Source organism: Pseudoliparis swirei, chromosome 4 (genome assembly GCF_029220125.1).
Source record: "Pseudoliparis swirei isolate HS2019 ecotype Mariana Trench chromosome 4, NWPU_hadal_v1, whole genome shotgun sequence".
Lineage (NCBI taxonomy): Eukaryota > Metazoa > Chordata > Actinopteri > Perciformes > Liparidae > Pseudoliparis > Pseudoliparis swirei.
This window is the reverse complement of record NC_079391.1, coordinates 21,998,927-22,024,317: the sequence shown is the minus strand read 5'-3', so window position 1 is coordinate 22,024,317 and position 25,391 is coordinate 21,998,927. Positions and strand designations below refer to the sequence as shown.

The following is a 25,391-nucleotide window of genomic DNA, read 5'->3' as shown; positions in this document are numbered from 1 at the left end:
CTATGGAGCGGGGATTAAGTTGCTGAGAGATGACAGATGTCCCTAAATTTATATATATATACACTACTGTTCAAAAGTTTGGGGTCATCCAGACAATTTTGTGTCTTCCATGAAAACTCACTTTTATTTATCAAATGAATTGAAAATTGAATAGAAAATATAGTCAAGACATTGACAAGGTTAGAAATAATGATTAATATTTGAAGTATTAATTTTGTTCTTCAAACTTCAAGCTCAAAGGAAGGCCAGTTGTATAGTTTATATCACCAGCATAACTGTTTTCAGCTGTGCTAACATAATTGCACAAGGGTTTTCTAATCAGACATTAGTCTTCTAAGGCGATTAGCAAACACAATGTACCATTAGAACACTGGAGTGATAGTTGATGGAAATGGGCCTCTATACACCTATGGAGATATTTCATTAGAAACCAGACGTTTCCACCTAGAATAGTCATTTACCACATTAACAATGTAGAGTGTGTATTTTTGATTAATGTTATCTTTATTGAACAAACAGTGCTTTTCTTTGAAAAATAAAGACATTTCTAAGTGACCCCAAACTTTTGAACGGTAGTGTATATACAGGACTGTCTCAGAAAATTAGAATATTGTGATAAAGTTCTTTATTTTCTGTAATGCAATTAAAAAAACAAAAATGTCATGCATTCTGGATTCAATACAAATCAACTGAAATATTGCAAGCCTTTTATTCTTTTAATATTGCTGATTATGGCTTACAGCTTAAGAAAACTCAAATATCCTATCTCTAAATATTAGAATATCATGAAAAAGTATACTAGTAGGGTATTAAACAAATCACTTGAATCGTCTAATTAACTCGAAACACCTGCAAGGGTTTCCTGAGCCTTGAAAAACACTCAGCTTGGTTCAGTAAACTAAATCACAAGTATGGGAAGACTGCTGATCTGACTGCTGTCCAGAGGACCATCATTGACACCCTCCATCAGGAGGGTAAGACACAAAAAGAGAGGCGCAAAATCCAAGTTGCTTGAAATCCAGTGTGAAGTTCCCACAGTCAGTGATGGTTTGGGGAGCCATGTCAGCTGCTGGTGTTGGTCCACTGTGTTTCATCAAGTCCAGAGTAAATGCAGCTGTGTACCAAGAGATTTTAGAGCACTACATGCTTCCGTCTGTTGAAAAGCTCTATGGAGATGAGGATTTCATTTTCCAGCATGATCTGGCACCTGCCCACAGTGCCAAAACCACCAGTAACTGGTGTACTGACCATGGCATTACTGTCCTCGATTGGCCTGCCAATTACCCTGACCTGAACCCCATAGAGAATTTGTGGGGTATTATGAAGAAGAAGCTGAAAGACACCAGACCCAACAATGCAAATGAGCTAAAGGCCGCTATTGAAGCATCCTGGGCATCCATAAACCCTCAGCAATGCCACAGGCTGATTGCCTCCATGCCACGCCGCATTGATGCAGTAATCCATGCAAAAGGATTCCCAACCAAGTACTGAGTGCATTAATGGACATTTTCAAATGTTTGATTTTGTTTTGCTGTTATAAATCTTTTTTTTACTTGGTCTGAGGAAATATTCTAATTTTATGAGATAGGATTTTAGAGTTTTCTTAAGCTGTAAGCCATAATCAGCAATATTAAAAGAATAAAAGGCTTGCAATATTTCAGTTGATTTGTAATGAATCCAGAATGCATGACATTTTTGTTTTTTTAATTGCATTACAGAAAATAAAGAACTTTATCACAATATTCTAATTTTCTGAGACAGTCCTGTATATATATATAGATCCACAAGAATAAAATCCTTGTGTAGGATTAAGTGAGATAGCCCCAATTTAATTAGAGTGTAAATAAGCCAAAGCAGGATCCATGTCATGTGATTGACTCCTCTGCGAGTGGCTGGGTTCATGTCACATGGGCCGTCAGCCTTTCTTTTAGCTGTGATTTTGGGGGAACGATAGAAGATGTAGTGCAGAGTTTGTTTGTGGAGGCAAGTTACTCTCATGCTCTCCTCCTGATTTGATGCCGTTGCCACTATTTTGAAGCCTATTTCACAATATGTAAATTCGACATGTTAGTAGTGTAATAATTGACCTATATACAAATACGATGGAGGATACTCCCCGTCAGTCACTGGTTTATTGTTTCAGGCTTGTTACATGATTGTATATGGTGGTATTGTGTTTTCTGGCAGGTGTACTTTGTGTTATAGCTCTCCCAACGGGTATTCAAAACTGACTGATGCTTCATTTAGTTTCCTCCTATATGCACCTCTCTGTCCACAGCATGTTGGCCATCCTGTTCTTTTCTCTGTCACTGACTCTCACTCTTTTCTCCCACCCACACTTTCTAAAAAAAAGAATCTGGGATTGGAGTTCTGCAATCAAAGGATTAGTCTTCTGGCTTTCTCGATTGGGAGGGTGTGAAATATGAATTGGCCTGAAACAAAGTGATCAGCGTCTAGTAGCGTGCGGCCAGAAGCCGTCTGTGATGAGAGGTCCCCCGAGGGTCGGCAGACCCAGCGGGCCGAGCGCCGGGCTCGGGCAGCGAGATTATGTCTCCTCCAGACTCACCCAGATCCTCCACTCTCACAACTTTTATTAGGGAAAGGCCCTTCCACTGTCCTAAAGGAGAGGGAAAAAAACAATTAGGTGAGACAAATAGGACATTGACGAGCTCCACAGCGATGTTGCTTTCCCCGCTTTAAACACAATGCAAGCTTTTTTCAAGCACATGTATGCAAAGCACTTTTCGCCCCAAAGAGCTCCTTCCAGCTAGACACATTATTTTCTTTCAGCGTCTCAAGACTGGTTTACAAACTGTGTGTGTGTGTGTGTGTGTGTGTATTTTGCAGGCTTGTGGAAACAGGGAGCAGCAGTGTTCAGAGCCTGTCCCTCTCCGACAGCCACCTGGCGGAGCTGGACGGAGACACCCTGCGCTTGTTTGGACCCGGAGCCCTGGAGGCCCTGGAGAGGGGCTGGGGAGTTCAGACCGCGAGCGCCGTCACCGCAATCGCCTTCCGCTACATCAGCTTCGACGCCATTCTTCCAGCACTGCCGCGAATAAGGGTCAAATTCCCCAATCTGTCGGTGAGGGCAATCGCCACGTAGCATAAGGAGTCGTGTGTTTGTGTCAACGAAGACAAACAAGTGTCATCTAACAACAAACTGCCTTTGGTCCTTTACCTATGGAACCATTTCCTATATTAGGCATTGTTACCTGAAGGTGATGGAAATCCAGTTGTGGTCCTTTATATATTTTTTTATTTATAATTTATAATTTTGGTGGCAGATGGCTTCCAGCCCAATTTGTCTTCCCTTGCTGTGGTAAAAAGAGCACTTATTGTACTTCAGCAGGTGTTCCTGCTCCTGAGCATGTTCATTCATTTTGGTCATTCTGGTCTTCACAGACCGTTAACTGGGTTCACAACGGACTAAACACACAAGAGAAGATTTGAAAATAAAAATAATAGTTGTATATGTATCAAAACAAAGCATCTATGTTTGACTCTACCTTTCTTTGAAAACAACTTGTTACTTTTGCTGCAGCACCTGATCTTCCTGGAAACCAACATCAGCCGTCTGCCCCAGCTGGCGGCCCTGGCTCAGGTGAAGCGTCTGGACCAGCTGACTATCCACCTGGAGGGCAACCCAGTGGTCAGTCTGGCTCTGTGGCGCTCCTTCGCCATCTACCGCCTCCACCACCTCAACCTGCAGAGGATCAATGGCCAGGAGGTGAGCTTGTCGATGCGTCCCCCCTGCTGTGTAAAGGGGGCGCCTTCTGTCGACTTTGTTAGACGCTACATAGAAACCAATAACAGATTGGACTCTTAATGATCAACGGATTAATGTGGAATAAGATTAAATGTGTTTTATATGCCATTTCAGTAGCAACATATTGCAATGTAAGACTACTTCCAACAGCTAGCTAGCTTAGCTTAAAACAAAGACTAGAATCGGGGGGGACAGCTCGGCCCTCTCTGTCCAGCACCTCGGAGGATCACCAATTTACAAGTCAGATTTTTTTTTTCTTAATCTGAAAAAATAATTCTCATCCAGCTCGACAGACGGAAACCAGATAGGCTCAGCCTGTTTGTCAAGATGTTGAACATTGTTTTTGTTTACCTTGTGCTTGCAACATCCTGTGCCTTTTGGGAAACCCCTGACTTCGTTTTGTGAAAACATATATGACATCCTCCCAATCAGAGAACAAATGGCTGTGGTTATGCAATTCTGACTCCGCTAAAGCTTTTGGGGAAGCAGCCTATTAGTCTGGTGAGATTTCTCAACCGACTTCTGTGAACATGCGAGTGCTGTATATTTATCTTTTGACTGCGAGTTTTTGACCCTAAACTCTAAACACGTCTGCCTCAGGTGACCATGAATGATGTGATCGCCGCAGAGCGCGTGTTCGGGACCCTCGGTCACATAGCAGCCACCGAAACTCCACCCTGCCGACTCCTCCTGCTGCTGGAGGAGTCCAGGTGAGAACTTGATCTTGCGCGGTTAACCACAACATAACATGAACTACAACTTAATGACAGGTGTGCACAATGCCCCGTGCATGTCGAGAATGTGTGGATTAATAACGTGTGTATGCGTGTATACAGTTGTGTGTGTGTGTGAGTGTGAGAGAGACAGCAAGACGGAGCCTGGCACCAAGGAGAATTAGACTGCGTCTCAGGGTAAAGGGGTGGGTCCTTGGCACTTTGACACAAACATTCTTCTCTCTCCTCAGCCAAAAGCTCTTGAGGTCTGTCACTCCTAATGAAAAACATCCTCGCCTCGTAGAAATCTGCTGAATTTGTCACGCATGAGAACTGTTGCTATTCAATTCAGTTTATTTTATATAGCCCAATATCACAAATTACACATTTGCCTCAAAGGGCTTTACAGTCTGTACACATTCGACAGCCCTGCCCCAGGACCTCACACCGGATCAGGAAACACTCCCAAGAAATAATAAAAACCTTTCCTATCATGTGGTTGGTATTGGGAAGCCTGACGGTTGCAAGCTGCGCTCAGTATCGCTGCTTCTCTCATTGGTTGAAAAACAATTGCCAGGTCGAATTGTCTTCTGTAGGAAATCTGTATTTCATGTCGCTCTCAGAACAACCTCCATTGTATTGGTGCTGCTGAGAAGTACATGAGCCCAGTTATGCATTTGGGCTGCCACCTCGTCCTCCATTACCCTCGTACTGAAATGAACAAGCAGACTTTAGCACAATGTGTTGGCTGCATCTCATCCCGAGTAATGCGAGGAAATGAAAATGTCTGTTCATAGATAGTGCAGCACAGCGAGGCCCAAGATTATTCACTCACTTAAAATCTTAATAACTGCTGCACTAAACAGCGTTGGCATTTGTCCTCATATTGAAGAAAACTAACTCGGTATGCCGGCTGTCATGTAAAGGACTCTTTCTAAAAATACTGGAAAGAGATAACCACGAAAACATCTGCAGAAAACACAATCGAGCGTCCATTTCCTTTGCATGTGTTCTTGTCAATAATCTCTTTTATAGTCTTTTATTCCTGATCTTATTGCACTCCATTCTTTCAAATATTATAAAGTGTTATCCTGGAAGGAGATCTTTAGGCGCTAAGTGCTTTGCATACATGTGTTGAAAAAAGCTTTCATTGTGCTCAAAGCAGGGAGAGCAACATCGCCGCCGAGCTCTTCGAGGTCCTATTTTTCTCGTCAAATGTTGCAGCAAAAGAAACACGAACTTAACACGTAGGATCAAATGTATTGAAAAATAATCACCCAGATGTAATGGTATCTGATATTTTTACTAAACATTTATAGGCATGCTGTTTGTCATCCATAGCTGTGGTGTTGGTCACAGTTTGCTGTGGCTCTTGTAAAATGAATCATTTGTCCAGGTGTTTCATGTTTGAAGGAACATAAGTCTCATGTGGCTCTTGGCGGACATCACTTCCCTGCTAGCATGGATACGCTAATGCTAGCTTGCTAACAACTCAATTTGTTTGCTATTGAATTGTGTAAGAAGCCAAAATGGCCGGATGAATGATATTTTAATTGTAATGAAAGAAAGGTCTTTTTATTTATTTTTAGTTAGTTTGACCCGTTGGTCGTTTGATTTCTATCTCGGTTGACCTTTGACCCTGTCCCCTTGTTGAGAATGAGGAAAGTTCACTTCTTCACACACATTTTATCACGGAAAGGAAATTATCGAGGAGGGAAATGAACGTGGAATGAATGCACACGGCTATAATGTATAATGCTCCAGTTGCATGCGATCTTATACCTTAGTGTGGTCTGTGACTGACACACACAAATGCGTTTTGACACACACACAAACGCACACACACACACACACACCCACACTTCACAAACCCATCTTATCTCATGTGGAATGTTTGCCTCCAGCCTCCTCTCAAAAGACTGTTTCAGCACCTGGCACAGGTGCGTGGAACATGTCGGTGCAGTAGTGCAACGCATGAGATTTCTCACTGATCGACAGCTTCAGCTCATCTCGTCGACATCACTTCTAAAGTCCTTTCCTGCTTCCTTAAGTGCACTCGAGTGAAATTGAAAAACTGACGTTTATTGAAAATGTCAGAAAGTGGTACTTAATGGACGAAAGAACAAATCTTTATTACCTTTTTTAGTCTTGCTCCCTCTCTGCCAGTGTATCACCCCAGGTGCATTGTGTGTCTCCTCTTTCTGCATCTGACTCACTCTTTTCACTCTCCCTGAAGGAAGCGGCAGCTGCAATTCCTGTTGGAGGGGCGTGGCCGGCGTGCAGCACTGAGTCCGGAGGAGCTGCGGGACAATGGGAAGCTCCTGGGAGAAGGGCTGAGCAGAGCGCTGTTCAACTACCCCAACAGAGACTGCAGTGCAGAGAGCCCTGAGGTCAGATCGGTTGTGTTTCACGATGACCTTGTGGTTTGACTACTTGCGGTCATCAAGCTAATGAAGCAACTTCTGAATGAGAATCATTACCTTTCGCATTGAAAATGCGAAAGGTAATGTTTTGATCGCCGTGTACCGTATTTTTTGCACTATAGGGCGCACTAGATTATAAGGCGCACTGTCAATGAATGGTCTATTTTCGATCTTTTTTCATATATAAAGCGCACCGGACTATAAGGCGCATTAAGCGGAAAAAAAACAGTCAGATAAGTCAGTCGATCAAACTTTATTAAACGCGTTCACAATAATTCTCAACATTATTCAAACGTTAATGAGCGTATTCATAATAACTACCAACCTTATTCAGTTGTATTTTGGGATCCTTATACACACACTGTAATATTATGGTGAAGCACAGTATTGTAACGGACTGAGGGAAATGTTATGTCCGGATGTAAGTGAACGTCTCACGAGCTGGTAGCTGTGAGGCGGGTCTGTGATTGGACAGCGAGTGATGTTGTTGTGTGTGTTGTTGTGTTCCGCGGGTTCGGAGCGGAGCTATGACCCGGAGCAGACGTGAAGCTGGTTTTGAGGTTTCACGGCGGTTTGTTGTCGTTTTGGCGTAGGCTACGGCCAACAGTAGCTTGTTCTATGTTCCTTGAATAAACACGCCATCTACATCTCGTAGCGTTCCTGACCCAGGGTCGCTACAGTATGTATTACTCCGCGACGCTCCTGGCTACGGTAGCCGTAATGCTGCAAGCGGTGCGGCTTTGTAGTTTACCAAAGTCGTACTAAAACATTTTGATTTAGCGCCGTGAGCGCCTTGTACCACACAAAATCGCTTAGAGGTCAGTAAACAAAACCAGAATTAATCCATATATACGGCGCTTCGGATTATAAGGCGCACTGTCGTTTTTTGAGAAAATTAAAGGCTTTTAAAGGGTACCTGTAGTGCAAAACAATATGTAGCCAGATCAAAAGATAATGTGTTTCTAAAGGTTATTCATGCACTGACGGTCCAGTATTCAATAACAATACGTAGTTTAGGCTGTTCAAAGTCCTCAACTCCGACATGCGACATTGCACTGGAGCTTGAATATGTCGCGGGTGGTGTGACGTCAAATCGTTGATAGATCGACAGCCAGCCACAGCGGATGTGTTCAGATACCAATGTAAACAACGTCGAGCGCTCGCAAACAAATGCTGAGAGATTGATAATATGGACGATGAAAGATTGTCTGATTCAGCAACTGGATACTTGTTTGAACCTTTAAAAGCAGACTATCCCCATTTAGTGAATTGTGACAGCGATGATAGCGATGATTCTGATGAAGTTGATGCCGAAGGACCGCCGGTCCAGATGCTTCACCGTGAGGACCGTGCACGCAAGTCGGCGGACGTTTGGTGCAGTTGTGGGAAATGTGTGCCACAGAAAACAGACATAGAGTGCATTTGTTGTACGAACTTATGTCCGATGATATAGCAGGGCTCTCAAGTTTTGAAGACAGGCAAGCGTGAGATTTCCATCAGCACCCGATACAGCTGACTGTTGCGCGCGCCGGCATCGAGCCGAAAAGAGTTGTCAACGGGGGGGGGTGCTAGTGACTATTTCTACTCAACAATCGATCGGCGTATTGAGCACCCCTGCATTCAAGCATTAAATAGCCGAGAGGTTTTTTCAGCGTGAGGAATTAGATGTGTGGCGGGAGTGCGTGAGATAAGACCGAAATGCGTGAGCCTCACGCTCAATGCGTGAGACTTGAGAGCCCTGATATAGTGTCATTAGACCTCATCTGCTTCACACAAAAGCGTGAGCTTGATAGCTACATCGCGCATAAGCCAGCGCTGGAGATGTCTTTCATTGATGCAATGTTCGGCCGACATGTTCGGGGGTGCTAGTGACTTTCTTTGCTCCGTCCGTCCCGATGCGCGCAAACCGGTGTCGGGAGCTCCGCGGCGCACGAGACGGCGGGCAGAGGACTGTCAACGCAACACGTAGAGACAGAAATGACATGCTTCTGCTGTAATGTGGCGCTATAGAGAAAGTGACAGGGGGGCGGGCCAAATTTTTAATGTCATGCGATCTACCAATACTACGCGCGATCGACTGGCAGGTCGCCGCGATCGACGTATTGAGCACCCCTGATATAGATTGTGTAATTCTTGAGGCCACCGATCTATCCCAAGAAGCAACGCGTGTAGAAGTGGCTCCGGATTGGCTGAATTCCTTTCAACGACTCTACGTCATAGTTAGCTTTGAGCTGGAGTAAATAACTAGCAAAATGGCTGCGCCCACGGATTCGGAATTTTGACAAAGAAATGTAAATCCTCGGGCTATGCGTGACTTGTTGACAATAGCAGCGGGGTAAATATGATTTATTTGATGCGCCGAATGGATGTAGCACGTTGTTGTTTTGCACTACAGGTACCCTTTAAGTGCGCCCTATAGTGCAAAAAATACGGTATTTGTATGCGTGCGTGCGTGATATTCGCATCAGTCAAAAAGTATTAAACCGAATTGCATGAAATTTGGTGGGATGATTGGTTATTATCCGGGGACCATTAGATTAGATTTTGGGATCGATCGGGTCAAAGGTCAAGGTCATGAAAAGGTCAAAATCTTCTTTTTACCATAGTGCGGTCAATCCAATTGGCATGCAACTAATGCCAAAATGTTCATAATTCAATGCCCAATCTTGTGATATGCGAAGGTATGCGCTCTACCGAGTGCCCATTCTAGTTGCGAATGAATCGCCAATGGATTTGATGTTGCAGGTCAAGTTAGAAGCCTGCAAATCAGGAATGCTTGACCCTACTTATCAGTATTTGCATGTAAAAAGACATCAACATACGGCATCATAAATCAAGGGCACCATCAGACAAATAGACTCAGACTCGCAACCTCACTCTGTATAATTTGAGTGTGAGTGTGTGCTTTTTAAGATTTTTACAGTTTTTGAGAACTTATTTCTCTTTCCATTGTGTTGTGGCTTTAAAGTACCAAACATAACTCCATCTTCATTTCCAACGCAGTAAATGATCCCGATTTGGGACGACAGCCCTCTCGGCAGTCAGCAGGGTTTTATTCAGTGAACGGTCCCACATATTTTAATCTAACCAAGAGGGAACGGAGTGGCATATCTGGGGTTGGTATAATTTCGGTCCTCGTTTTTGTGCATTGCTCATGCTTTTCTGCCTCATGTTCAGATTGCCTCTTTCACACAAAAAAAGAAAAAAACAAGGAATTCTTGAAACTGTAAGATAAACAAGTAATCAGGAAAAACACATTTCTTTCTATTAAATTGTATTCATCTCAAGTCAAGTCTAAACTAAAGCACTTCAAAGTTTTTCCACATCTCTCTAAAACATAACTTATTTTTTATGTTGAAATAAGCATTTTATATCCTTTTGGTAACATAAGTGTGTTTTGTCTTTCGACATTCTAAAGAATCAAAATCCTGTTCCAGCAAATATGTCAGTGATGCGAATGTGATAGCTCAAATTATAATAGATCTTCTTTCTTTTGTTACATACATCCACGTTGTTGCAGTCATCGTGGTACCGAATGTGCAATCTTTACCTTTTTTTCTTTTCCCGCCACTGCACCTCACCTTGATGCACCTTCAACAACTGAATCCACATGAATGACGCTCTCTTCTTTCTCCTCGCAGGACGGCGGCGTGGAGTCATCGGACCGCGCCGCCCTGGTAGAGCAGTACCTCCAGGAGTTGGTCCAGAGGGCGTCCGACACCAATCTGAAGGGCGAGGCCCTGCACAAGCTGTGGCCCTCCATGTTTGGAGAGATGGTGAGGGACTGCGTGTTGGAGATGAGGGACCGGGCAGCCTTCTGCCAAGCCAGCCTGGCCAAGCTCTCTGAGACCAAGTGAAGAGGACCTAAGGTTCACACTTTAGACCACACACACACACACACATGTGGACATAGCTTTTTCCCGGGGCGCCTTGCAGAGCCTCATCACAAACTCCATTTATTTAACACGTCATCGCTCAGTAACTTATCACCGACTACCAGTTGTTACAATCGTTGGAACCAGAAAGAGTGTTTCTCTAGCCACCGGGTCACTCTTTAAGAAGGATGCAGACTGTTTGAGAGGAATCTTCATGACAAAGAATGTAGGTTTCCACAAAAAACCCACTTGAGTGCTTGGAGCTGTGATGTATTTGAAGAGAGTAAAAAGGGATCGCGTCACCTTGCGTTGTGGTCCCCTGCGGAGCGAGCTGCCATCAGCTGAGAACGACCCGTGTCTCTTTTATTCGAGACCCGAGTGATTTATTTTCCGTGTCTTAAATAACGTTTCATGCATCGCTTTCTCGCTCTTTCCCGCCTGACGTATAAAAAGGAGGGCACGGACAAGGACCTGATCTTTGTTTACCACTGATTTTATGTCTTGTACTTAGTATTAAAAGATTCTGTATTCACTCTATTGCTCTTTCTGAAAAGTCTTTTTCTTTGCAGGAGGGAGAAAGTTGTGTTTTTCTTTAATTGTTCAGATCAGTTGTTTCGTTAGTTGCAAGAATAGACCACCTCTAAAATGTATTCTATCTATCTGTGGTATTCCTCTCTATCATACAGGTAGTACACTTTCCGGGGGAAGCTGAATCCAAACCTTAATCTCTTCCAGTACTTTTTCCAGACTTTTAGAGAAACACAAATGTTTCAATAGATAAAAGTGTTCTGCCACTAAATAGCATGATTCAGTACATCCTCTAATCTGGAAGACAAAGACAAAAATATGTGCCACGTTTCATTTTCTTGTTTTATTCATTTTGTGGAACTGTGGCTGTCAACATTGTGTGAGAGAAGTCTTGTCCCAAAGGACTTGACAGAGCTCCATGACTACTGACAGCATGCAGACGCAGAGGCAGACACAAACACAGAGGCAGACGCAGAGGCACACGAGGATGTAGACGCAGACCCAGACGCAGACCCAGACGCAGACCCAGACGCAGACCCAGACGCAGACCCAGATGCAGAACCAGAGAGCGAGAGTGATGACTCAGAGCTGGGAAGCAGCGTAGAAGTCCAGACAGAGCAGTCACTCCCACACAGTTCAGAAGGCCCAACACATTGACACGAAGTGCACACGTCTTGATGAGTAATAATTCACAATCAATCTGTGGCTCAAATTAAAAGTCGTAGTAGTTCTTCAGAGCCTTACTCTGGCATTTGCGTAAACATTGTTTTCCCCTCCATCTTTGGCCCGGGCAGTGCTCCGGGCCTTGATGACTGTCATGTACGAGAACCTCTATAGATGGAGCTACTTTTGTGCTTGTAGAGGATAATGTACTCAAAGTGCACCTTTGGATGTTTACTTTACTTTTGCAATGTGTTGTTATTGTTTGGTTTTCTGAGCTATTGCCAGCTGTATGTAGTCCCTCGTGCATCAGGTCTCAGTCCAGACTACTTTCTAAAATCAAGCCATTTCAGTACGGATGCTGGCATATCTAAAATACTTACAGTATGCACACCACCGTACTGACAGCTTGATTTTGCGGACTGAGACTTGCAACCTGTTGGTCACAAGGCTGCACTCACACCACGGTCCCAGCTGACATTGGGCGAAGGCAGGGTTCACCCTGGACAGGTCCCCAGTTGATCCGAGTTATGTTCATTAATATGGCTTAAAGAAAAAAAATGTAACTTGTAATATCCAGTATATATGAATTCACGTTTGTTTGACCCACTTTCTCTCCGGCTGCCTTGCATACTTCTATTTTAGTTAGTAATTACCAACATGTCCCAGAATACTTTTTGACAACCCTCCAAGAGAACATGGCTGAACTTGTTTCTTTCAGCTATATGTTTGTACCTGTTTAACAGAATAATTGTCTAATTTTGCACACATGGAGGTTAGAGTAATAGCAAAATGAGTGAGTGGAGTCACGAACCTGCCGGAGCACCGGGGTCATGCGATATTAACCCGAAGTGCAGGTTTGGAGGCTGCGCCGGACCCTGTGACACTTCTGTCTAGTCTGGAGACACGGCGTCTATTCATTCCACCTCACAGCACCAACTAGCTTCTCCTGGAGTGAACCAAGTGCACCGTTTATTGTTATATATACACATATATATATAGATATATATATATAGATTTATATATCTATATAGATATATATATCTATCTAAATAGATATCTAGATAGATATATATCTATCTAGATATCTATATAGATATATAGATATCAATATCTATATAGATATATAGATATCTATATAGATCTATATCTACATAGATATATAGTTATATATATATCTATATAGATATCTATATATCGATATCTATATAGATATAGATATATATCTATATAGATATTGATATCTATATAGATATATCTATATATCAGTATCTATCTATTGATATATCTATATAGATAGATCTATATCACTATAGATATATCTATAGATAGATCTATAGATCTATCTATAGATAGATCTATATAGATATAGATCTATCTATATATCTAGATATATAGATATATGTCTTGCCAGTCCTTCAATGGGTTAACCGGAGCAGGAGTTAATGATATAAGGTTACATTGGAGGCTCGTTTGCTGTGAAGAGGTTTGGAAACATTGGGGTTGAAGGCAAATTCCTGAGCAGCGTCAACATCTCCGCACCAGTGAGGACGGTCGGTGGCGCCAACGATGGGACGGCTCCCCTCCGAGTCCGACACATGAGACGTGTCCACGTGTGGTCTGTGGCACCCGGATAAAAACTGGGATCTGTAGCTCCAGGCTCCACTGATGGATGTCACAGTTACAGATTACATTTAGTCTGCATCCATCGTCACGGCGGCCTGCTTCCAGACAAGGGTGGTGATGAGCTGCGTACGGCATGTCACACAGCGTGATGCGTAAAGCCCTGAACCATGAGCAGCTTGTTTCTGTCAAATTAGAAACAAACACACTAAATATAACAGCCCACCATGTCTTTTTATGAATTTGAGAAAGTGAATGTCAGGGATACTCGCTCCTCCTATAGGTTGCCGATACATAGACCCACTGACAAAAGTGATCAGTTTGCCCACCGCATCACCCAATATAGCAATACAGTTAATATAGACAAATAAAGTTCTCCTTTTTCTAATTTCTTTGATTTTAAACTGCCCCTTTAATCCTGCTGTATTTCAATGTAGAAGAAATAAGGAATACATGTACACTTTTACTTATCCACATGGGGAAATTATTCTCTGCTTTTGACTCATCCTTAGTTATTAAGGATCTGCAGTGAAGCTGTTTTTTTATGTGTATTTGTTGTGTTTGCTGTTATTCTAGTTGTTGTTGACAATATGGTAGAGCTCTTTGAATCAAAAGCAACACTTCACACATACAGAAGCCAAAGCTTAACACAACGAGCAATACACGTACTGGCCTCTGTTCCTGTCTGGGGCTGAAACCAACGCAGAGAATCCAAACAACAGGACCACCGCGCGTGCGGCTTCAGGGAAAAGTCACACACACACACACACACACATACACACAAACACACACAGTGTCTCGTCCACTTTTGTGTCAACGGAGCTTCGGCTTGACTTTACTTGATAAATGGTTTGATGAGAATCCACACACATTTGAGCGCGCTACTCCCCGGAGTGGGAGAAGGAGGACACAGACACACACCTACATGTATACACGCGCAGAGAGAGAGAGAGAGCGAGAGAGAGAGAGCGAGAAAGAGAGCGAGAGAGAGACTTGTTGCGGCGGCGGAGTGTGGCGTTCTCGTTCTGCCGTCTCGGGGTTTCCAGCTTTCTGTCATTCGGCGGCTTTTGTGCGTAAAAAGCGCCACGATGGAGAGTTTCTCCTGATCCGGGATCTGATTCACGACTCTGGATACGGATTTACGAACTGTGATGGCTCTGCACAAAGTCTCCGGTGGGGAAACCCTGAATATCCACCTGGATTCATGCTTCGACACATGAGGATACCCGCGCCTGGACATCCCTCTGTGGCCGCTCCCGTGTAGGACGCACGAGTCAGAGGTACAGTGGAGCAGAACAGAGTTCCCCTCACGCGCATCACCTCCAGGTACGTGGACCTGATGAAACGCGTCAATGATGATTATGCAGTCATTCTTTCATTCAACATATAATCCTATGGGGAGTTTCCTTCATCCTCTACAACAAAACGTGCTGTGTATTCTGTATGTGTTTTCCTATATTCCTCTGGGTAGGGTGTTATTAGTGTGCAGGACTTTTTGACCACCCCGTCTAGTTCAATGAGCTTAATTTAGACAAGCAGGGCTGAATTATATGGTCTGGGGTGAGGAGGTGAACGTCCTCTCACTGGACCCCAGACATGCTCTCTAATGGGCTCTGGTGCTTTTTTTGTCAGCAGGGGGTGCTGCCTCATTAGGAGTCAGAGGTCAGAAAAGGTCAACTGTCATGGTCAAGTGGCTAGAAGTTGTTCTCCCTCCCCCTGAGTCAGTGTCTAGAGGCAGAGGGATGTAGTTGCAGGACGTTGACATGCGTGCAATAGTTATGGCACTTGTACATTTTGATACTATTTACATTTTCTGGGTATTTACATCCGCCTAAAAAGATGAATTATATGTAGATGGAGGATGATCTGGACAGAGATCCTATCGTGTGACCCTCCAGTGACGATGTGCCAAAACCTCTCAGGTGTATGCTCATGTAAAACTTCTCTATTCCACATTTGAAGTGTCCGACTTTAAGAATCCAGGAGCTATGCAGGCAGCCTGCATCTGGATTGCCAGGTAATGTCAAAGTGTTTCAATTATGGGTTACTCAATTAATAATTTGTATTTAAAGGGGAAATTAATGCTTTCATTTCATTTTTGAAAAAACACAATTTAGCAATATTTGACAGTTTGTTTTCCTGCAGAGCTTCTGTCCTCTGGCTGTTGCTGTCAGACCTCCTGGACTGCCAACACACAACATACCTCAGAAAGGTGAGCAGCCAGTCCATTAAAAAACCATAAATCTGTGAATTGTTTGACACCCTTGTGCGTGCAGGCGGTGCCAGACCTCCCTTTGGATATTTCCAGGAATCTTTCATGCTGTTGTTTGATCGACCCGTCTGAACTCATGGTTGGCTCAGGCTGGCGGAACGCTCCTCCGCTGGACGATTGCATGCACGATCGTGTCTCACCGCCCTAAGTGACAGACGTCCCCCCCTGCTTCCTCCGTGTGTGTGTAAACATGGGCTAATCTGTTAAGTCGTAACGGGAGCGAGAGCCTAAAGTTCTGTCGGTTGCGGTGGAACAGAGAGGGGCTTGTGTCCGCTGTCAGAGAGCCACCTCTTGACCTCTGAGGGACTCAAGAACCACACGGAAGAAAACTAGTGGATCCGCTTCGTGGGTGAAGCTGACTGACCCACTATCCAGTTGGGTTGGGGTGCAAGTTGGCTCAATGTGCTTCCACCAGGAAGTCTAGCTGTGTGACCTGTGGCTGACCCCAGGAGATGACAGTGGCGTTGATTTACAAAGGCAGAGGGAGGGTAGGAGGGGTCTGAATAGCCTCACGGGCTGATTGACAAGAGTGAAACTTTCTGCCAACTGGCCCCGATGCTTCTGTATTTTCTGTCAAAGGCAGCTGAGCTTTTACTCCGGCCATGTGTTTGCCCGGTGAGGTTGCGGTGAATGGAGACAAAGTGCTCCCTTAAAGAGCAGGATTTCAAAGTGGCCCGGCGGATAAAGCCGCCTTGGCACGGGGCTTCCCTCTGGCAGATTCCTCACACAGAGAGTGCAGTGATCATGCTAATACGTCCCTGGCAGAGTTACACAGAGGGCTAGAATCAACAGTGAGAAATGCAGGTAGCCAATAGGGAACAGGCCACTAGCAGACACCCACTAATCAGCCGAATCGGGGCTTTACAACCGTGAATAGAGATCTGTTTCATGGCCAGCGATGGGAGGATAGTCCTGTTGGTGAGATGAGGTCACCGACTTGAGCCTTGACACCACGCCATGATCCGGGGGAGATTAAAGTCCTGTTGTTGGAGGCCTTCCACCAGTCCTTGGCGCGCACTCCACATGGTGCTTTCCCCCACTTTCTGGCTCTCCGTGGTGCTGCTAATCTTGGCCGTTTGATCTCTTCCAGATTCCGGAGAGGGTAGAGCCCCAACAGGAGTTCAGGGCACAGCAGGGAGAAATTCAGGGCTCCTGGGGTGCCTGGGGGACCTGGTCGCCCTGCTCCCGGACCTGTGGAAGAGGGGTGCAGGAACAGAGCAGGCCCTGCCTGCCCGTCTACACTCCATCCCTGTACCCCTCCAGGAGAGCCGAGGTTTACCCCCAGCAGCCGGGCCTCGTCATATCAGCCCTGCGGCCGACGGTCCCTCTGCACCGCGACGCGGGCCGGTCCTCCAACGGCAGCAGTGGTGGAGATCTGAGGGCGGAGAAGGAGACCTGGCGGCCCGGTGAACGGAGGTACTGTATCAGCCTGCATGTTGAAATCTGTGCGCTTACAACTGGAATTAAAAAAGTGTTTGGATGCAGATGGGTGACAACAGAAAAAAAACAGATGAATGAATGAAGAAGCATGACAGATGCCGACGCACACGAGCGGTCAATACTCTGATGAGTATGATGATAAGATAAGATTAGATAAGATATATACTTTATTAATCCCCAAGGGGAAATTGGTTCTCTGCATTTAACCCATCCTTAGTTATTAAGGAGCAGTGGGCTGCAGTGATGCGCCCGGGAAGCAACTGGGGGTGCAGTGCCTTGCTCAAGGACACTTCGACTTGCAACTAATGGGGAGAGCCGGGATCGAACCGACAACCTTGGGGTTGCAGGACGACCCCCTTACCCCACTGAGCTACAGCCACCCCCCCATGATGATGACATTGATATTCTAAGGCCTTCACCTTCAACACATCCCAAACCAGTTGAGCACCAAGAACAGATACCTTGGAGCTGTGTCAGGTGGCGCCCTCCACCATACCCAGCAGCACTACACTTTAACGTATGAGTATAGCTCAAGATGCTACTTGGCGCAAAGAAGTACATCATTATTATGTGTTTTATTTAACCTGAGTGTTCCATTTGATTTGCACGAACAAACAACTTTCTATTGTCTATTATGAAGTAATTTGACTGTCACACAGAAGTTTTCTCAGTAGTTCTTGTCTCCGTCTCAGAAGAGCCAGCGCTGCATACTGAGCAGGTCTGAAAGTGACTCCATAGAGGATTCGGACTGCTTTTCAGAATGAAGCTCGTCTTTTATGGCTGCAGCTTGTGCCCGTTGTGCTCGTCTTTTAAACAAACAGCGCTGACAGCTGAGTAATGTGGGCCAGAGAGTTTAAGTTGGGAATCTAAGGAGTCAAGTTACGACAAAAGCGCCCCGATCTGGACCCTTGTCCTTAGTCGTGGTTTACGGACGGGGAACCGTGACAGTTTCCTCGGCGAAAGAAGAAACTTTACTAAAAGATCAAATAAAAAGCTGCGGATCCAAATATGCTGGATGGCCTCGGTTGTACTTCGGTTGGTTTTACGAGGTTTGATGTTTGCGACGACAGGTAACTGGATCTGATTCTAGGGAGCAGGGACACGTGCAGGTCTAGAGATGGTGGTGATGACCGGCACGGGATTGGTCGGGTCGGTGATCTCATCGTGTTTGTGTCTTTTTAGGAGGGTCACTCAGATCACCCCGGGGAGGTACGGGTACGGGAGAGCTCCTTACGTCGCTCCGTTGCAGACGGACACGGGCCAGGGCCCCGGGACGGCTCGCCCCCACAAACAGAGACGCTCTGCTGCAGCTGACGCCCACCAGCTCGCCACGAGAGGCCACGGGGGCCACAGGCCAAACCACCGGCACCCCACCAACACCCTCCATCGCCACAGCAGACCCTACCTGTGGCCCCGGGCGCAGCAGCCCAAACACAACCAAGTGTGGGTCCCGCTCTACCAGCCTGGGTCGGCCCACCAGGGTCAGGACCGGCAGGAGCCGCATTCCAGCGGCCAGGCGTCTGGACCCCAGCAGCACCAGGAGAGACCCTACGACCCCCTGCCTCGCTCCTTCTGCCCGGGGGAGCACGCTCACTCCAGGATCTGCAACAGTAATGTATGCACATCTGCACCTTTTTAAATGATTGCTCCCAGCATGTGGGCTGGACATGGGAATTAAACCGATTAATAACACTACAGATGTTGCTTATTGTTCTGATTTGTTTTTGATGCCTTAAATGTTTTGTTGATAAAGCAGTGGGTGGAAAAAAATGTACGATTGATTTTGTCGAATTTACAATTTACAAAAACATATTCGAGCAGAAGACAGAAGACTTGCACAGACGGACCACTTTTCACAAGCTCAGTGTTTCCACAGTGCAACCCTGAATGAAGGATAGTAATAAGCACGAAACACACGCACACACATCCAAGTATTTTATGTGTGGCAACAGTCAGATGAAGTTTACGATAAAGAGCAGTATCTTGTAAAAGAAACCAGATATAGAAACAGCAGTGGTGTCAGGACTCCTGGACATATTGTGGAGGATAAGTTCTGTCCTGTACCCCGCCTTAAGGTTACCGATAGAGAACACAAGTGAACGGCTGCTTGGCACAACGTTGTGTAAATTGTGGGTAAATGTAACCAACAAGTGGCTTATTCACTCTCATGAGCACTACATGTTTAATGTGAAGACTGATATTGGTAAAGCTCCCGGCTCAGCAAACCGTGTCCGGTAGAGGCTGTAAAGTGCGTGGATGTGCTCGGCGTATCTGATCCGAGGTTTTGTGCGTTCAAATAAATTCAAACAAATTCTGGCTCTGTATATTGTTTCTGGCGTACGATGACCCAGATATGAAGCACAGTGAAGCAGACCAGGGGCTTGTTTAGATAAAGGAGACGTAGTGGGGATGGCGGGTGCGTTAAGTCTCACTGGCTCACTTCAACTTTCCAAAAAATGAACTGAAGAAGAGCTGAGCCACGAGCTCAGAGTTGAACATGTTAAAGCAGAAAGTATATATATATATATAATATCAATCCACGGCTACAGAGCGTGATGAGAAGTGTTAGGGCATGCTGTGGATACAAAAGGAGTTACCTGTGTGTGTGTGTGTGTGTGTGTGTATGGGCCGTCCTCAGGCCTGTCCTCCATCCAGCAGACACATCAGGGCTGTTCAGTGTTCTTCATACAACAACCGACCTTTCATGGGCCGATTGTACGAGTGGGAACCTTTCAATGAGGGTAGGTATTCCAGCGTTATGTACAGTATGCACATGTATATGCAAGACTAATTACAAAAAACAGCAATAGACATTTTTTGAAATGTTAGCACCAAACACAGATTGCAGTGAAAGCTGATGGAAATATCATTTATATTTTGTCATAAATGAAAGTTCTGGACAAATTGAAATGTTGACCTAATGATGGTTACTCTCACCAAAGTTGTTAAAGTCTTGCCGTGAGGGACATCGATGTGTAGAAAACTGTTTTTCCAGATCAGATTGAACGTTTTTTTGCAGCATCACAACTTAATCCTCAAGCCCATATCCTCCTGACCCTGCCACACACCAGGGAGACCTGTCACACCATTGCACGCACAATAGAAAACAAATCATAAGCATAAAGGAATGTAGTGGATCTTGAATCAGTTGGGTTTTTACACTAAAATGAGGACTTGTTTGGTGGTATTATTTTCACAATATTGTCAACCTGGGCAAAACTTTTGAATCAAAAGTAGGCCAAACATTGGTACCTAATGTCACGGCTATGCAATAGACGCTTTACTCAAAGACACAAATGGTGGTGCTATAGTAAAAGTCCAACAACAGACCACAGTGAAGTTACAATTTTTTTTTTTAAAGAACAAAAAGGTGTCACCATGAAGCCCGTCTCTGAAAATGTGTTTTAAGTCCTGCTTGTAATTCTGAAAAAGTCAAAATGACTCGCCTAAAAGGTGCTCTGGGCTACACACACTCATTTCACAGTTAATCACATGTCCTCTGTCAGTTACATCCCCAGCTGCCTGACCTTCGACCTGTTACACGAGCTCAGGTGTGCGGTTATGTGAGCGCTGCGGCGTGTTCACCCAAACACTCTAACTCACCCGAGGTATCCAGGCAACAGTCAAAACACCTCCTGAAATGTCATTTCTCTGAGAACAGTAATGCAAATGACAGGCTGCAGATTAATATCCTGCCAGACGCATGTTGTTTATTCTGAGATCTGGTCTTTGTGCCGCAGAGCTCGGCTGACGGGTAATCCAGATGTAAAGATTAAATAAACTCAGCTCGATGTATGAGGTCAAAGTCTGGATTACTTACGCCCATCTTGAACAATGATCAGACGTACTCGTGTACATCTGTTTAAGAAATACCTTCCTTTTGGGCTTATGGTATATCCAATTGATAACGCACCTGAACTAAATGTGAAGAACAGGTGATCGGGTTCCTTTGCGGTCGCTCTCCGTCTGAGTCGTCGAATGAGGCGGAGAAGCTTTGGTTAAGAAGTTTACGGGGCGATTCGTTTTATTGTTTGTTACGTCTAACTTTTTGTGCTAATCTTTGCCGTGGGTATTATGAATGTGGACTCTTTAAGTAATTTGATAACTCATCAGACGCTTTATTAATCATTCTGAATTTGTGAACCCCGCTGATGCTTTAGGGCTCTTAAACACACGTCATCTCCAAACCGTTGCCATGCGCTGCCAGTTTCAAAGCAGCGGGCGAGGCACGAAGCCAACATAAAGATTGATATTTTTTCATCAAATCTGTTTTGGCGCTTTGACTGAGTGCAATTAAAGTCAATTATATTAAAATAGCAAACTTGTGTATCGGTTGCATTCGTACCGCGGTGACAGAACGTGTCTGTCTGCACTGCACTTTTCACATCTCCAGTCTTTTAGGAAAGTATTTGAGGTCATGCCCTTGAAGACTCTCATGCTACATAAAATATCTAACTCTTTATGACTCTCATCCTTTTAGTGTGCATTCTCAACACGCTCTACAAATGCATCTATTCCTCATTTTCATTCATTCATATCACATTTGGCTCATCCCACATGGGATTACATGACACCACTATTAATCATACATATTTGGGGCCTTATTTATACAAAGTATGGAGAGAAAAAAACATCCTTATAATATACATACATAATGTTAGTATGTGAGCTTCTTTTATTGATTGAGACACATGATGAAAGTATTCTATTGATGCGTCTTTTGAATAATATGTCATCAAAATGGTCACAATCTCCTAAATCTGTGCCTTCAGTACCTATGGATCAGCAATGTGAACTCAACTGCCGGGCCGTGGGGTTCAGGTTCTACGTGCAACAGTCGGAGAAGGTGATCGACGGGACGCCATGTGGGCAGAATGATACTTCTCTCTGCGTGCTGGGAAAATGTTCGGTAGGCCATCTTTTTCTTTCTTTTTTTACCTTTTAGTCACAAGCCAGTGTCCTTGCTTCCTTTGTCCTCGGTCCCTGGTTCTACCAGATCCACGGCCTCCGTGAAGATATATTGTGGAAAGCATTACAGGAGCGTTTAGCTTCCTTTCAGTTTAGCTTTTACCAGCTGACATGTTGTTTCCTAACGTCCGTTACGTTTTAATATCTGCCAGCGTAACTACAATTAGAGGACATGAAGGATCCTGAAGGTTTACTGGACTACATGTGATACGAGCATCTTGCTCGATGGTGTTTTGAGCCCTCACCGGCGCCTTCCCGCCCCCCAAAACTCTGATCCAATCAATGCGCTACCCCCACTTGGAGCGGAGCGCATATTCAAATCCACTTTTTGGAGCATTGCATATTCAAACCCTCGCATTTGGAGCCAAACCCACTTGGAGCGCATTTCAGGACTTGGTTCAACAATTTCAAATGCGTAGCTATTATTTTGGGCGGCTAATGTTGTGGTAATGTTATTTCAACCTGCTAGCTAGCAGATAGATGATGCTAATCTTAGCTGTGGTAATGTCATTTCTACCTGCTAGCGAGCTAAATCTGGTTAAAACATTAGGTAACAAAGTAAGATTAATTACTGCAGATTAATCACTGTATTTGAGTGATTGTTAATGGTTAGTGGTTATCTTTCAAATGATGCCTGTGAGGCACTTGACGTTGAGACTGGTTGACTTCCAGGCTGCTTTGGAATAAGGATACCTCTGAGGCAGCCACCAGTTTTTGGATAACTCTGAGGCATCATAGGTAGTGTTGACTGCCAGGCTGCCTAGTCGTTGGTATACAGGTTAACTCACAGGCATCCAGTTGGTTTTAGATACCTGTAAGGCATCTAGACGGACATTAAGAGGGGCTGACTCCCAGGCTGCTTCCTAACACTGGTTAGCTCTCAGGCAGCCAATTAGCTTTGGATGCCTGTGAGGCACTTGATGTTGAGACACTTGATGTTGAGACTGGTTGACTGTAGACTGATATCCCTTAGTTAAATTGTCCTCATGCCTCCTCATACAGATAGGCCTATTGAATAAATCTGCCAGATTATTTTTAACATTGCATATGCCTAACATTATGTGATAATACTAATCACACTCATATTGCCTCTCTCTTTCAGTTCATGAAGAAATGGCGCCCAGGAAGGGTAAGGTTCAACCTAGACCTACTTTAATGACTAAAAAAAAGTCTCTTTCACACACTGACATTTAACAATGACTTCAATAATTCCCCAAAAAATACTTATTAGTTCCTTGCAATGTCTTTATACAGTAGGATGGAGGAAGGCCCTGCAGGTGTCAAAAGGTGGTAAGTTATTCTTTATCTTGCCATCTGGACTCGAGTACTACAACACTAGTTCATCTCCTCATATAGCAAATTTGGTTACTTCTTGTTACTTTATAGGACCATCTGCAAAGATCGCAATTTTCCACCAGTCACCACTGGTTGGTGGAGCCCGCCCAGCCCCAACCCCATCTAGCCCTGCTGCTCCATCCACCCTTCCTGCCCCATCCGGCCCTGCTGCTCCACCAAGCCCTACTGCCCCATCCCAGCCGGCATTTCAGAATGTCCACAGCCTTTTGAGGACATGCTCAGGGCATCGGAGCAAAAGGTGAAGTGCACAGCTAGGCATAGGTTTCTTCAAGACAGGTTTATATTTTTAGTGGTAGTGTGGTAGTAACAGTGCTGAGACCATCTGTGATGGGATCTGGGAAAACCAGTCACATGGTGAAATTTGACCTTGGAAGCTGACTTCAAGCTTGTTTCAAATATGTTTTCATTATTTGTCTGTTTCAAATGTTATGATTGCCCAAAGTCAGCTGATCAGTTAGATTTCATGGAATAGAATTTTGACAAAAACAACTTTAAAGAGGGGTTCTAAATAGACTGGCTGGTTGAATAAAGCACATTTTAACACATTCAATTAATGAAAAACAAGTAGATATGTTTAGGGATGATAGACATGTTATAGAATAATAATTGAATCAAAACCCAATTTCACCAAAATACTGAGTTTCGACCTACTAGTATTTTCACTCTAATCTCAAAAATGTCCCTTTTCACCATGTGACTGGTTTCAACAGAGCCCATCACAGTTTTGGGTTATAGGAACATCTGTTGGGATGGCAGTAAAGACAGAAGGGCTATGTACAGACATTACATGTGTACAATACTGTACTGTATGTAAAGAAGATGAAATCCTAATATTGTTACGAATAATATTGTTGAAACATTGAAACCTTCTTTGAGTGTGACTCAGAAATTATTTTTACAAAGATACCAGATAACGGTGGAGGAGATCAGGAGGAGGACTGCTCCACCTGATTGCAAACTATTCAAAGACAGACCACAACAAGCGGCAGATACAAACTGTCCATCACGACGGGGCATTTAAGCGCAGGCGAAGACAGCGAACACGTAACTAGTCTTTCCCCAGTTTTCCGACCTGTCCCACACTGCCCCAATAAAATATTTAGATAATATTTATAGTGTATTAAATTCTGCCATCCTTCGTGCTTAGTAAACTAAGCTGTTTGCGTGTGAAATTTTGTTTTTACCATTTTACTGTGTGTATGAGGGTTGTATTTGGCCTTTATATTCAATAAAGAATATGTCACACCCATCAGTCATGTCTCTCCTCCATCATGTGTGTGTCCTCTGACGATACATTTAATAAAAAAAAATTAATGTAAGTTGGGGTTTCATTAACTTGTAACACTCTACTGGAATAAACCCTTATGTGAAGCTGTAGAAATTAGTGTTGACATAGTGTTACCATGACTATTTGCCTTAATCCACATGCCTAACATGTCGGATCTGTAATTTACACCATGCGATTTCAGGCCCAGCTAGCTAAATTATCAGACTAGTTAAATCAAGATGCCAAGTTCAATACACTTCCAATTCACGACACATACACAGTGATGTAGAACATGAAGATATTTAATTAATGAACACAACAAACAACAAATTGCTAATTGTTAATATTTTCAATGTGTGTGTCAACACACTTTTAAAATATCCACCACCACCTCTACCATTCCTGGCCCCAAGGTGTGCGTGAGGAGGTCAAATTGATCATTTGACCTCACCTGGTTGGCGAGTGCTGGAGCTGTTGTCTGGAGGAAAAGATAAAACATA

At 44.3% G+C, this 25,391-nt stretch overlaps 2 protein-coding genes and 1 pseudogene across 3 annotated transcripts in view; all 3 read left to right on the top strand.

Moving 5' to 3' along the window:
* The window catches only part of LOC130192420 (leucine-rich repeat-containing protein 49), a 30,221-nt gene extending 18,907 nt beyond the window's left edge, over positions 1-11,314 (top strand). For both annotated transcript variants that reach the window (XM_056412409.1, XM_056412407.1), the window contains exons 14-18: positions 2,848-3,082; positions 3,542-3,727; positions 4,367-4,476; positions 6,716-6,869; positions 10,544-11,314. In XM_056412409.1, coding sequence (XP_056268384.1) covers positions 2,848-3,082; positions 3,542-3,727; positions 4,367-4,476; positions 6,716-6,869; positions 10,544-10,759 — 901 coding nt within the window. In that variant the 3' untranslated portion in view covers positions 10,760-11,314. The remainder of the gene's footprint in view (positions 1-2,847; positions 3,083-3,541; positions 3,728-4,366; positions 4,477-6,715; positions 6,870-10,543) is intronic.
* The window catches only part of LOC130192427 (serine/threonine-protein phosphatase with EF-hands 1-like), a 991,358-nt pseudogene that overhangs the window by 119,014 nt on the left and 846,953 nt on the right, over positions 1-25,391 (top strand).
* The window catches only part of adamtsl7 (ADAMTS-like 7), a 48,136-nt gene continuing 37,597 nt past the window's right edge, over positions 14,853-25,391 (top strand). The window contains exons 1-7 of the mRNA XM_056412400.1: positions 14,853-14,914; positions 15,551-15,605; positions 15,734-15,800; positions 16,951-17,276; positions 18,483-18,915; positions 19,939-20,041; positions 22,073-22,209. Of these exons, the coding sequence (XP_056268375.1) occupies positions 15,577-15,605; positions 15,734-15,800; positions 16,951-17,276; positions 18,483-18,915; positions 19,939-20,041; positions 22,073-22,209 (1,095 nt within the window). The 5' untranslated portion in view covers positions 14,853-14,914; positions 15,551-15,576. The remainder of the gene's footprint in view (positions 14,915-15,550; positions 15,606-15,733; positions 15,801-16,950; positions 17,277-18,482; positions 18,916-19,938; positions 20,042-22,072; positions 22,210-25,391) is intronic.